The sequence below is a fragment of the Fulvia fulva genome, chromosome 10 (assembly GCF_020509005.1).
Source record: "Fulvia fulva chromosome 10, complete sequence".
In the NCBI taxonomy this organism is placed as follows: domain Eukaryota; kingdom Fungi; phylum Ascomycota; class Dothideomycetes; order Mycosphaerellales; family Mycosphaerellaceae; genus Fulvia; species Fulvia fulva.
Window position 1 is genome coordinate 3,857,066 of NC_063021.1, and position 12,807 is coordinate 3,869,872.

The 12,807-nt window shown below is 54.8% G+C and overlaps 5 protein-coding genes across 5 annotated transcripts; 4 read left to right on the forward strand and 1 right to left on the reverse strand.

Moving 5' to 3' along the window:
* Positions 1-73: 73 nt before the first annotated feature.
* Positions 74-825, forward strand: CLAFUR5_12456 (Proteasome subunit beta type-1; the record flags this gene model as incomplete). Its single annotated transcript, XM_047911604.1, has 2 exons — positions 74-104; positions 161-825. 2 exons carry the CDS (start codon positions 74-76, stop codon positions 823-825), a joined length of 696 nt encoding a protein of 231 aa, XP_047766831.1.
* Positions 826-2,115: 1,290 nt separating this feature from the next.
* Positions 2,116-3,683, forward strand: CLAFUR5_12457 (PHO85 cyclin-6; the record flags this gene model as incomplete). The annotated part of the gene is made up of 2 exons (XM_047911605.1): positions 2,116-3,378; positions 3,453-3,683. The coding sequence occupies 2 exons, from the start codon at positions 2,116-2,118 to the stop codon at positions 3,681-3,683; spliced, it is 1,494 nt and encodes a 497-aa protein (XP_047766832.1).
* An 833-nt stretch (positions 3,684-4,516) lies between these two features.
* Positions 4,517-5,128, reverse strand: CLAFUR5_12458 (uncharacterized protein; the record flags this gene model as incomplete). The annotated part of the gene is made up of 1 exon (XM_047911606.1): positions 4,517-5,128. The coding sequence occupies one exon, from the start codon at positions 5,126-5,128 to the stop codon at positions 4,517-4,519; it is 612 nt and encodes a 203-aa protein (XP_047766982.1).
* Positions 5,129-6,817: 1,689 nt separating this feature from the next.
* On the forward strand, positions 6,818-9,732 carry CLAFUR5_12459 (Putative alpha,alpha-trehalose-phosphate synthase [UDP-forming] subunit; the record flags this gene model as incomplete). The annotated part of the gene is made up of 2 exons (XM_047911607.1): positions 6,818-6,843; positions 6,897-9,732. The coding sequence occupies 2 exons, from the start codon at positions 6,818-6,820 to the stop codon at positions 9,730-9,732; spliced, it is 2,862 nt and encodes a 953-aa protein (XP_047766983.1).
* A 1,015-nt stretch (positions 9,733-10,747) lies between these two features.
* On the forward strand, positions 10,748-12,460 carry CLAFUR5_12460 (uncharacterized protein; the record flags this gene model as incomplete). The annotated part of the gene is made up of 3 exons (XM_047911608.1): positions 10,748-11,784; positions 11,839-12,049; positions 12,137-12,460. 3 exons carry the CDS (start codon positions 10,748-10,750, stop codon positions 12,458-12,460), a joined length of 1,572 nt encoding a protein of 523 aa, XP_047767072.1.
* Positions 12,461-12,807: the final 347 nt, after the last annotated feature.

Genomic DNA, 12,807 nt, shown 5'->3' on the forward strand with positions numbered 1-12,807 from the left:
CCCACTCAACAACGTACACCACCGCTCGCACTCCCGAACAGCCAAGTCAAATCACTTAGATAACACCGCCACCATGATCAACCAGACTGGCATGCTCGGTGAAGGCAAGCACGAGATCATTCGAACCAAGCCCAGCTCACATCTCTAACCTCCAGACCAGATGGCATCCACATCGACATGAACCACCTCAAGTCCGGCGAAGTCAACCTCGGAACGTCCATCATGGCCATCAACTTCGCTGACGGTGTCATCCTCGGCGCCGACTCGCGCACAACGACCGGAGCATACATTGCCAACCGTGTCACCGACAAGCTCACACAAGTCCACGACACCATCTGGTGCTGTCGATCAGGATCAGCAGCAGACACACAGGCAGTCGCGGACATCGTCCAATACCACTTGGGCATGTACGGCATCACCAACGACGAGCACCCGACCACACAGACAGCTGCGGCGATCTTTCAAGAGCTGTGCTACGACAACAAGGATGCGTTAAGCGCAGGTATCATCATCGCTGGATGGGATCAGAGGCACGGCGGACAGGTCTACAGCATACCGCTTGGTGGCTCGCTACACAAGCAGGCATACGCGATTGGTGGTTCGGGTTCAACATACATCTACGGATACTGTGATGCGAACTGGAAGGAGGGCATGAACGAGCAAGAGGGAATCAGCTTCGTGAAAGGCGCGCTGCAAGAGGCGATCAAGTGGGATGGTAGCTCGGGTGGTGTTATCAGAATGGTCGTGCTCACGAAGGCTGGCGCGGTGCGGCATCTGTATCTGCCAGACCGAAACTACACGGGCCCTGGTACTGAGAAGCCATAGAGGGCTGAGAAAGAGCAAGGTGGACGGTATGGAGACCACTACGAGCAGAGGCATGCAAGAGCAGCACGTCATCGAGACAGGCGACGAGGCTCGAGGCTAGACTTCACGCTGGGCAGTCTCATAAATGATGCAGTGCCATCGTGTCGAAGACGCTCTTCACTGCAAATGGAGCATGGACCGCAGGCATATTAAAGACCTACGCTGTACACTGCAGCAGCGTAGCACGTATGTACCAATAACAGAATGGAACGATCAATAAGAAGCGCTCGCGAGTATAGACAATGATCTGGCTTTGCATCCGCGGTATACATCGGCCTGACTTTGGCTACGGGTCGTCGATCTTCACGTGCTAAAAGTGTGTATGCAATAGGGTAGATCCGGCCGCCTCACGCTTGGACTTGCAGCGAGCTGAAGGTGAATGGACGAATAGGCGCGGACAGTCTTCGGTACTACTGCGCCGATGCAGCTTTAGCTTGAAGAAGGGAACTTTGCTGATGTTGGTGGAGAGACGGCTTCGGGGATCAAGAAAAGCGACACGTTTGAAGCGATAGCATCGTCTATCTTGTGTTAACAGATAAGACTGTGATGATTGTATGCAGCGTTCATATAATCAGTGACACTGCCGCTTGATACCCGCTGCGAACAGAGCATCAAGATCGAGGCCCCTGGTCGCGGGATGACCTTTAGCTGGCGTTTGGATCCTCGCTATTGTCTCGAGCTCTTCTCAACACTACCACCTCCTCCATCTCCCTAACAAACACCTCGCCCACCACCTACAGAGGCACCACCCCGCCGCTGTCCAATTCACTTTGAGCACAGCGAGCACAGGCACGACACAGCATCACCCACAGGGCATGAATAAGGTGAGTTTGACTTCGCGATCCCGGACTTTACATGGCCATCGCGTCATCTCCCTATCGCTGAGATGCGCCTCATTTGCCTGGATATCGCCTGCCCATGGACACGACTGCCAAGCGCCTCAACCACTTCCACCCAGCACTTGCCAGGTCTCCACTACCCGGTACACACAACCAACGGCACTCACTCCACCGCGCCTACCACTGCGATACAACTTTGCACCGCCGCGCGCCGAGACATTCACATGCCGGCACGTGTCACAGCCGTAGCAGCGGCACTCTGGAGTGAAACGTCCCTCCACGGCGCATACCACCGAGGACGCCGGTCAGATCTGACATATGCATGTACAACAGTCTAACACATCTCGTCCGCCCGCAGGAACAGTTCTCCCGCCCACGACATCTCCACCAGACGACATCTTAATGAGCTAATATGGGCTCGGTGGTTGCTGCAAACTCCTTCTTTGGCCATCACTCCTCGCCCAGCCATCCGCAGCACAACGTCTTCCGAGAAACGACGCCACGCTCGACTGATACCCCCGATTACCACGATTACGAATATCACGACCACGACCGAAGCCCGCCGCCCTCGACGAAACGAAGCCGCGCCGAGGCCAACTCACATATGTCCGAATCGGCGCAGAGAGCACCCAGCTCCTCTGCCGCCCGATCGACGCCCCAACAACAGATACAGCGAGAAACGCCGCAGCAACATGCTGCTGCTCAGACAAATGCGCGTGCCGAGTCGCAGGCGGCCCAGCACAACGCGCCACCACCGCCGAGTCCCTCCCTAGCAGGACGACTTGCCCCACCAACTCGGGACGGATCTCAGACATTGCGGCCACAAGCGACGGGAACACCGACTGCGGCAGAGAGGCCGTCTCGATCGCGAAAGATCAAGGTGCGCGACCTGGAACACATCCAGAGCTTTGCGACAGAGGACATGCGCAGCTTCTCTGAGATCCGCAGCAGGAGCAGATCCCGATCAAGAGGAGCAGAGGACGATGGTCCGCAGTTTGAGATCAGTGAGATGAAGGTGGAGCATGTCATAGAGATGGTCGCAGGACTGCTCACTAAGATTACAACCACAAACGACCGACAACACGAGCATTTGCATAGACAGCCTCCTACGATTGATGCGGCCTCACATCTCCCACAACAGACGAGTAGCGTGTTGGCTTTCCACGGCAAGAACGTGCCTAGCATCACGATTCTGAGCTATCTGAGCAGAATCAACAAGTACTGTCCTACAAGCTATGAAGTATTCCTCAGCTTGCTAGTCTACTTCGACCGCATGACCGAGCGTGTCAACGCAGGTCCAATGCAAAGCTTGCGAGATCAACAGGCACAATCCGTAAGGGAACAGAGCCGCAACTCTTCGGCAGAATCGCTCGAGTCAGACCGAATGGAGGGCGTTACAGCCACGACACCTTCAGGCACACAACAAGTCACACCTCCACACTCTGGCACACTGGGAAAAAGCGCTCAACGAGGCGCACCAGGCACACCACACAGCAGACCTACACAACCCGAATCACCATCAATACCGGCAGAACCCACCACGATCGACCCCTACAACCTATCCCACTTCTTCGTGGTCGATAGCTTCAACATTCACCGTCTCGTCATCGCCGGCGTGACATGCGCCAGCAAATTCTTCTCAGACATCTTCTACACCAACTCGCGCTACGCAAAGGTAAGTCATACTAGCTATGGAACCCCTGCCAAACCCAAATTACATCATTCCACTGACACTTTTTGACTTTACAGGTTGGCGGCCTTCCACTTCCCGAACTGAACCATCTCGAGCTGCAATTCTTGCTTCTGAACGATTTCCGATTGAGCGTCCCGGTCGAGGAAATTGAGGCGTACGGGACTATGCTGGTTGAGTTCTATGCCAGGGAAGTCGTGGCGCAGAAGCAGGCGGCTGAGGCTATGCAGATGAGGAGCTTGAGCGAGTCGAGCGAGGATAGTGTGGCGACTGTGCGGGCTGTTGGGTAGAGACCAATTCGGCCAGCGAAGTCGGGCAAACTTCCGATCCGGTAGGGCATCGACGACCCTGGACCTGCTTCGCTGCTGCGCTTTCCCGCATGGACTGGCCATGCCGCTCGATGCGACGAGATACGACGGCATTGCGAGCATACTGGACATGACTTTTGTCTTCGTCCTTTCCAGCGCATACACCGTCTGCTATGACTGAACCTTGTTCTGACACTTCGTCACCCTTTTCTTCGACCAACGAACACTAGAGCGACTTCACCAAGTCGACATGATAGAACAACTCTTCCCCCCCTTCTTGCTTTGAGATACGAGATTCGAGCTTCGAAGTATACCCCCCCCCCAAATTGTTAGCCAGCTGGTATATCGCGCGGCGGTGGATGGTGGATGGAGGATGGTAGAGGCGGGAATTCGCATTTTGGGTTCTGCTTCGGGTGAAAGGATCTACTTTGAGATCCGATGTTTGCATGGGTAGAGGAGGAGAGCGCGATGTTACGATGTCGTGTTATAGAGGCGTAGCGAGGGCGTTTTGTGGCGTTTATAATGGCGAAGTATGGCGAAGTATGGCGAAGTAGGCGAAGTAATGGTATGGTACGGTGTGGTGTGGTCTGGTGTGGTGTTTGTGTGTGGTAGGGTAGAGATTGGTTGGGGTTTGAGGGTAATACATGCTGATGGGGGTTTTTTCTGATTCGAAGAGTCTCCATTTCTCGAGTCTTGTTGAGGTTGATTGTTTGGGCATCCTCCTGGCTGAAGTAGTGAGTACTGCTGGAGTCCCATTATGGTTGGACATTCCGGTCGGTGCCATTGAAGTCACTTGATCCTTATGGTGTAAGCCATCACATATAAGTATACTTCGAAATCGCCATCATAGTCTGCTTGAACAGCGACTGCTGCCGTCTCGGCTCCTTTACACGGCGGGTCTGTGTCTGGTTCGTTGCAGCGGCTGGGCCATGATGAGTCTTCTTCCTCTGTTGTACTAGCTGCCCATCACCACCACCACCGCCAGGCCCATAAAAATCCTTCGCAATCTCGAACCTCCGCCGAGTTTGGACATGATGGTTCTCCTCCGCCTTTAGCAAATCCCGTAGCGAGGAACTTCCACTCAAGGGTAATGGTACGCCTGCTGCGTCGTCATTCTCCTCCTGTCTGTGGGAAGAGGATTTGGGGTGGTAGTAGGAGTATGCTTCGCCGAGGCCTTCTTGTTCGGGCTGTGGTAGCGCGACTGAGGAGGTAGAGATTTGTTCATGGGCGAGATGGTCGTAGACGAAGTCGTGGGATTCTGGCGAGGGCTGATGGGGTGGGGTTGGCGCTGGGATAGGTGTTGGTGCTGGTGCTGCTCTTGATGGTTGCGCGGGCGCCCAACCATTGCTTCCTGCCTTGGGGTCGCGTTTTCGTAGAAGGCCGTTGCAGCAGAGGTCGCGCGAGCTGCGCCACGTGCGACCACCCATTATTGTGGACGTAGATTTTGATCGACAATGCAGGCAGGCGACCAAGATTCTCGGGTGGATGCGGACGGGCGAGGCTGCTGCTCGCTGCAGGACGTCTCTCGTGTCCGGACAACGTAGGTGGGAAGAACTTGACAACTTACGCTTTGTGCGCCCTGAAGGACGACTTACCTCGATAGCTACTCCTCGGGCGGTCTGTCAGAAAGCATGCGCAATGAGCTGTTGACATGACTGGACTTAACTCCTCAATGACGCCACAGGCAATGCAGAGTAGTGAGACGATCCTGCGAGATGCGTGTGCATATGCTGCCATGGCTGTCATTGCCAGTGGATTGGCAGAGGCGTACAGCATCTTCGTTGTATCGTACAGATTGTTGCATTTCCACGTGATGCAGGACGTGGCTGAGGTGGCTGCTCTCGGATGGCGGGAGTGCGGTGTGCAGCTTGTTTCCTGCTGTGCTGGCGAAGTTGGTGTTGGAAGTCTAGTGATGCAAGTGTGTGGCATGCTTTCACCATGCCATGACAATTGGAGTCGTGGCGAATCATGTGTCGGCAAGCCGAGGAGTGATGTTGTCCGAAGCAGGGATACCTGGGTGAGAGTTGACAGCCGTTCGCTTGAGGAGCCGATTGCTTGGGCAGCTTCTTGATACACGCCTCGGCCATGACGTTGTAAAGCTGAAACACTGTGAATCACAAACGGTAACTTATCAGCCTTGCAATTTGCTGTTGGCCCCCATGGGGCAAGAATATGAGATGGCGAGGTCAGGTCAAGCTGATGTTGGACAAACGGAAGGCCTCCAGATTGTTGGTGAGCCGTTGGTCACCATCGCAAGCTGATAACCGTGGAAGGCCTACGATTGTCGTTCTCGCTGGGTCATCAGTGTAGTAGCCGAGCAGGATCATGATAAGGAGAGGCGCGAATCACAATCCGGTCAGAATCTCGTCACGTTTCGGCGTGCGCACGCTACGGCCTTGCAATATCCCGTAACATTATCGCAGGATCGAGCGATGTATGTGTAGTAGATGCAGCCTCTTGACACCTGATGAGGTGGATGTGATGCTGTTCTGAATGCACGTGTACAAAGAGTCAAAGACATAGTGGCCTGCGTTGGGAGGCGGTGTCGTTTGATGGAAGCTTCGAACGTTCTGCAGACTGCACGGCAACGGGAACGCCGGGATGTTGAGCCGGGGAAGGGAAGCGAAGTGGCCCTTGTCGTGGGCTGCAGGTGCCTTCTCCAACTTGTCGTTACAGGAGTCTGACGTACCTTCCTGCCTCCAAGTTGCATGTGCGCAGAAATGATGGCACATCTAAGAAAAGAAGCGTGGTAGGTGGAGGAAGGCGTGCGAGTCGAGCGGACGGCGCCGATAACTCGTGGGCACGTCGCAAGGACATGGCATCATTTCTCGGCCTTTCTCTTCTCTCACCAGCTCCCCTTGTTTCACTCACGACCATTGCATGAGCTTGCTGCTTCACATGCAAACGCTGCGCCTATCAGAGGATTTCTATCGCTTTCTACACACATGACCTGAGCAGACAATTCTCGAGCCTTGAATAACCGACACCTCGACTTCAACACCACCGACAATACTCCTATGCCCGCGCAATACTCGCCTGCAGAAGCACTACTACACGCCAGTCGAACTCAAAGCAGCTAGAAATACCACATACGGCAAGACCGTCTATCAGCCACTATGGCTACCAACTTGACAGTCTCGCTGTAAGTATTCGCTCAACACATCACAGTAATAGCAGGCTTCTAACATGTAGCAGGTTCCTACCAAACACCATCTCCTTTCACGAGGAAGTCGAGGCGCCTTCGCGTCGGCGTAGTCCGCCCTTCCAGCTCGAACAGAGAGGCAGCTCCACTGTCGATCTTCCCACCCGCCACAGCACAGCCAGTCTGTTCAATGCGCGAACCAATGGCCTTGGCGGAGGGCATACACCTCCTCTCACACCTGCGATCCAGTCCGCCTTGAACGAGGACTTCTTCACACCAGGAATCGACGCCAAGAAGAGGCACTTCGCGAAGCCTGGTGACCCACGTTCTATGCTCCGCAGCGACACACATGCAGAATGGGGCCAGACCGACGCCGTATTCAACCAGCCACGATCGCGAGCTGGGCCACTTCCTTCTGCTTCCATCCAAGATTTTGCCAAAGTATATGATGAAATGAAAGAGCGCGAAGAACGTAGGCGGAAGAAGCAGGGTCGAAGAGTCACCAAGGCCTCTCCAGGGCAGAGCAAGTTCAACCCTCGCGGCCCAAGCTCCGAAAGAGGCTTCGATGGCAAGACCTGGACTGTCGAGCCAGCCATACACGGCAATGGAGGTCTGGTGAACGCCCACCGAGAGACGTCCGGCGATCGTGCTGATGATAGCACCGACACCACGTGGATCGGCACTCTCGGCTTCCCAACAGATGCTTTGCCGCAAGACATCAAGGATGAGGTCCGCGACAAGCTGATCAACGACTATCACTCGGAAGTTGTGTACTGCAACGACAAGGACATTGATGGCCACTACGCCCACTACTGCAAGACCATCCTCTGGCCGATCTTCCACTACCAAGTTCCTGACCACCCAAAGAGCAAGGCGTATGCCGATCACAGTTGGGAGTTCTACCGCAACGTCAACCGCGCCTTTGCTGACAAGGTCATCGAGAGCTACAAGCGCGGAGACACGATTTGGGTCCACGACTATCATCTTCTGTTGGTGCCTGGTATGGTTCGTGAGAAGCTGCCAGATGCCAAGATCGGATTCTTCCTCCACACCGCATTCCCATCGTCAGAGGTCTTCCGCTGCTTGTCCACTCGCAAGGAGCTCCTCGAAGGTGTCCTCGGCGCCAACCTGATCAGCTTTCAGACTGAAGAGTATGCTAGTCACTTCCTTCAGACCTGCAGCCGCATCTTGGCTGTGGAAACTACAGCAGAGGGCGTACAGATTGACGACCACTTCGTGAACGTCACCCACGAAGCCATTGGCATCAACCCGTTCATGTTCATGGAAGCTCGCGAAGACGAGGAAGTCCAAGAGTGGGTACAGACCATCGCCGAAAAATACAAGGACAAGGTTATCATCGTTGCCCGTGACAAGCTGGACCACGTTCATGGTGTGCGCCAGAAGTTGCTGGCCTATGAGCTTTTCCTCAACAGACATCCAGAGTGGCGGGAAAAGGTGGTAATGATCCAGGTCGCCACCAGCACGAACGAACAGACTGAGCTCTTGACAACAGTCAGCGACATCTGCACCCGCATCGACTCTGTTCACTCCACATTGGCACATCAGCCGCTGGTCTTCTTGAAGCAAGACATAGGATTTGCTCAGTACATCGCGCTGTTGACTGTTGCTGATGTACTGATGATCTCTGCTCTGCGCGATGGCATGAACTTGACTGCGCACGAGTACATCGCCTGTCAGGATGGCAAGGGCTTCCAGAAGATGCACGGCCCACTCATTCTCTCCGAGTTCACCGGAAGTGCTGCCGTGCTGGGTGACGGAGCCATCCTTATCAACCCCTGGGACTACCAGGGACAAGCAGACGCCATCAAGCAGGCCATTGAGATGGGCAATGAGGAGCGCAAATCCCGCTGGGAGAAGCTTCACGCTGTCGTTGAGGAGCGCACTGGCGGCTTTTGGTCGCAGAGGTTGTCCAAAGAACTGGACCGCGCATTCGAAGAGCATCATGCCCGTGCTTCTGCATCCGTTCCTCGTCTGTCAGTATCTCAGCTTACCGAAAAGTACAAGGCTGCTGAGACAAGACTGTTCATCATCGACTACGAGGGTACGCTTGCTCCCCACAAGACAGCCTCTGGCATTCCTCTCGGGTCTCCAGCACGTGTGGTCGAAGCTCTCAACGACCTTATCACAGACGCAAGAAACATTGTCTACGTCATGTCCGGCCGGAAGCCAGAAGAACTCGAAAACCACTTCCGCACCTTACCCAAGGCCGGCCTCATTGCCGAAAACGGCTGCTTCGTACGAGAGTACGGCATCGACAACAACGAATGGACGTCATTCGTCGATCTCAAAGAAGTTGCCAACTGGAGGGAGCAGGTCAAGGGCATCCTCGGCTACTACGAAGAGCGTGTCGAAGGTAGCTACCTTGAGGAGCGCCACTGCAGCATTCTCCTCCGCTACGAGAAAGCTGGCGACCAAGAAGCAGCTCTGCGCCAAGCAGCCGAGTGCGCTGACCAGATCAATGACTCGTGCAGAGGTCTTGATATTCACGCCGTACCCATCAAGCAAGCCATCCTCATCGAGCAGCAGAACCTCACCAAGGGCACCGCTGCCAAGCACGTCTTCGAGCTAATCGAGAGACAATCCAAGGGTCTGCAGAAGCCCGACTTCATGATGGTCGCGGGTGACGACCGCGAGGATGAGGTCATCTTCAAGTGGGCGAATGCGCTTGGCAAGGAGGGCGTAGTCAAGGACGTGTACACCGTCACCGTTGGCAAGCGGAACACCCTCGCTCAGGCGACGCTGACCCAAGGCTCGACCGGATTGTTGACAGTGTTGGCGAAGCTCAACAAGATCTCAGCGGACATGTTGCCGAGGGACTACTTCAATAGTCAGCCGAACCCGAAGAGGGTCAACACGTTCCCGAAGTAGGGAGGGATGACGATGGTGGCGTGTGAGGGGTGAGGTGTGATGTGATGTGTGGCAGCTGGCTGTCACTTGTCATTCTGTCACTCGTCACGATGGAGTGGAGTGGAAGGTAGAGAAAGGGTAACAGATACATGGAAAGATCAATGCTTGATTGCTTTGCTGCGAGATGATAGCGAGATACCCCCAGTCCTTGTCATAGTGGTGGCGTATGGGGTAGATAGAGAGAATGGAATGCAGCAATGCTATCTCTTTCAAGGGATGTGATGGTGCGTTTCGTGTATATCAACGCAGGTCAGAGGGACGGGAGGGATGGTGATGCATGACGCGCTCGAATGGCTCACATGTGAGCGCGCCAGCGGTTCAGGGGGTGAGGTGGCGACTATGGAGTTGGGAGGCGTGATGTGTGCCATTGGCGTTGGTGTGTGCTGTTGGGGTGGGATTGCTTCGTTGGCTCATCGTTTGGCCGTGAGGTCGGGGGGTCAGGTTGTGTGTGTGGTATAGGCACGGGCGTGTGCCATTGGGGCATAGCTTGCTTGGCTGGCGGATCATATGCCCGTGAGGTCCGGGAGGTAGGCTGCGTTGTGTGGTTACTCGTATGTCCCATGGGCTTATAAATGCTTCGCTGGCACATCACACGTCCGTGAGTTCGAGGGGTAGGGCTGAGTGGCGTAGTCACAGGCCCCCAGCATTGTAACATATCCGCCCACGGGGTCCAGGAGGTCATACCATATGCGCTGGCCCAGTCCGTTTGCGCGAAGCACCGCTGGCGGGTGAGGGTATATCTACCCCCTCCCCTCCCTGCCAGAACCGGATTCCTTTCCTCACACCTTCACACAACTTCTTGAGTGAGATTTCAGGTTTGCGCTTCACTGTCTTTCCCTTCTGTTGCTTGGATGGGGTGTACTGATCTATTGGCAGACTTACCCGATCTTTAAGCCTTGCACCACGACTTTGGGGATCATCTACTGCTTGACGCGCTGTGACATACCGGCATCCCGACATTGCCCAAATTCTGGATATGGCTTCTGGTCTTCTGTCCTGGCTTGTCCCAGCGTTGTTGCTGGGTGCTGCTGTGGCGCCTGGGAATGCGTCGCCGATTGCTGGAGCTGTGGTGGGTAATGGCACTGCCGACGGTTTGTTGGATATTGATGGGTTTGGGGATGGCAGCCTTGCCAAGCGCGCCATGCCCGGTGCCGCCAGCGATGAGGTGGTTCGGAAGTACGAACAGTTGGGTCATACTCAAGTCAGCGAGTGGCTATTTGCCACATCTGCTGATGCCACTGCGAATCTGATCGGGCCTGTGGTCAAAGAAGTTTTCAATTTGAACGGCGATCCCTTAAAGCACAACTGGCAGAGGCACCTCGTCACCAGGAAGGAAGAGGTTTTGATCAAAGATTGGGGAATCAACGATATATCTGGCACTGCTGTCTCCGCGGCAAGCGATCCGGTCAATATGCTGGACAAACTCACCGTAGGTCGGCAGCCCACCTCCCCTGCGCAGCAGCTCGAGAAATGGCAGGAGGAGCGTAAGGCACAATCCGGCTTGTATCCAAGAGGACCCAACGTTCGCTACCAAGTACACCAGCAAACGGCAATCCCGGCGTATTATGGACATCAACAGCCGTTCGTCATGGGAGCTGGATACGATGTGACCCTTAACATCGTCGACGGAATCATCATTGTCGATGAAGCTCGTGGCCCGACCCGCAGGGATGACGGATTCAGGATTCCATTCAATCGATTTCCAGATATCACAAGTTGGTCGGAGGTGGTTTTCGATCTTTGGCTAAGGATCAAGCCTGTTAAGAGACCACGGCAAAGCGTTATGACAGTAGCGCCGAATCATGGTAAACTGAATCCGTTCAGCACATTCGAGCCTGGACTTAAGGTCAAAGAGTTTCTCGGAGTGGAGGGCTTTCTCAACTATGTCTTCATGGTCAACATCCGGGAGCCTACCGAGGAAGTCAGCATCATCAAGAGATGTCTGGCCTCCCGTACCGACGCCAATCAGTATCCCGGCTATGATGACGCTCAGAGGTTCTCTGTGGGACACTGGTAAGCAATAGCCTGGTCGTGCACTGGATGTCACAAGCTGACCCAATTCCGCAGGTGTTATTATGCTCTCCTCGCATCTGAGCACGGCGAGGCCATTGCATGGCTCTTGACCACACACAAGGGCGCAGGCACAGTGAAGATAGCCCGCATGGGCAACAAGGTCTTGAAATCTGTCACCGTTTTCGCAACGGACCCATGTCCAGCAGACGGTCAGCAATCGCATCCGACTTTGATGTGGGAGATTGTCGACCAAGACCCAAAATGGGTCAAGCTCCGCGACGATATGCAGAAGCTGTGGCTAGCTCCTGGCACTGCTGACAACAAATGATACAACTACCCATCCATTGGCGAGATCGAGTCTGCCGGTCCGTCCCCATTTGGTGCGCAATCTGCAGGGTATCAAGCCAACACCGGTACCACATCGTCAACTTCTGGGCAGAACCTTCAAGTCCCAGGCCAGGAGAGTCCTGGATACACCGGCAAAGGGAAAAATCCAGCTCAGCAAGGCCAATCGCCCGGGGGCGAGTCCGACGACTTGGCCTGGGCCATCAACTATCCTTCTTCGTCAGACTCTCACGGCCCTACGCCAGATCCACCAAATGTGCCAAAGCCTGGTGATGGAGCACCTGGAGTGCCTGGGAGTGCTGCAGGCTCGTCGTCTCACCAGCAAGGATAGTTACGGGGTCTTGTGGCTTGGGACCGGAACAAGTGGGTGTGAGAATTGTTCACAGGCTGCGAGTGGGCGTTCTGCTTTCCCTAGATTGATGATCTGCTTTGGTTCAGTGATTGTATTTGGATCCTTAAATCAAGTAGCATAAAAGGAGTTCTGCTCGCCACCGAGTCTGTTGTGTCAATGTGGTAGTAGACCTTAGTCGTGACACAGTGTACGGCATCGTTAGCAAGCTGTATGGCCCCGGGATTGAACGGTGGCTCTGCTGCAGGGATTGCGTATGATCTGGAGCTAGCTGTACCACCGTGAGAGCGAATCATGAAGGGAAATTCTTTCCTCTGACGAAGAAGCCA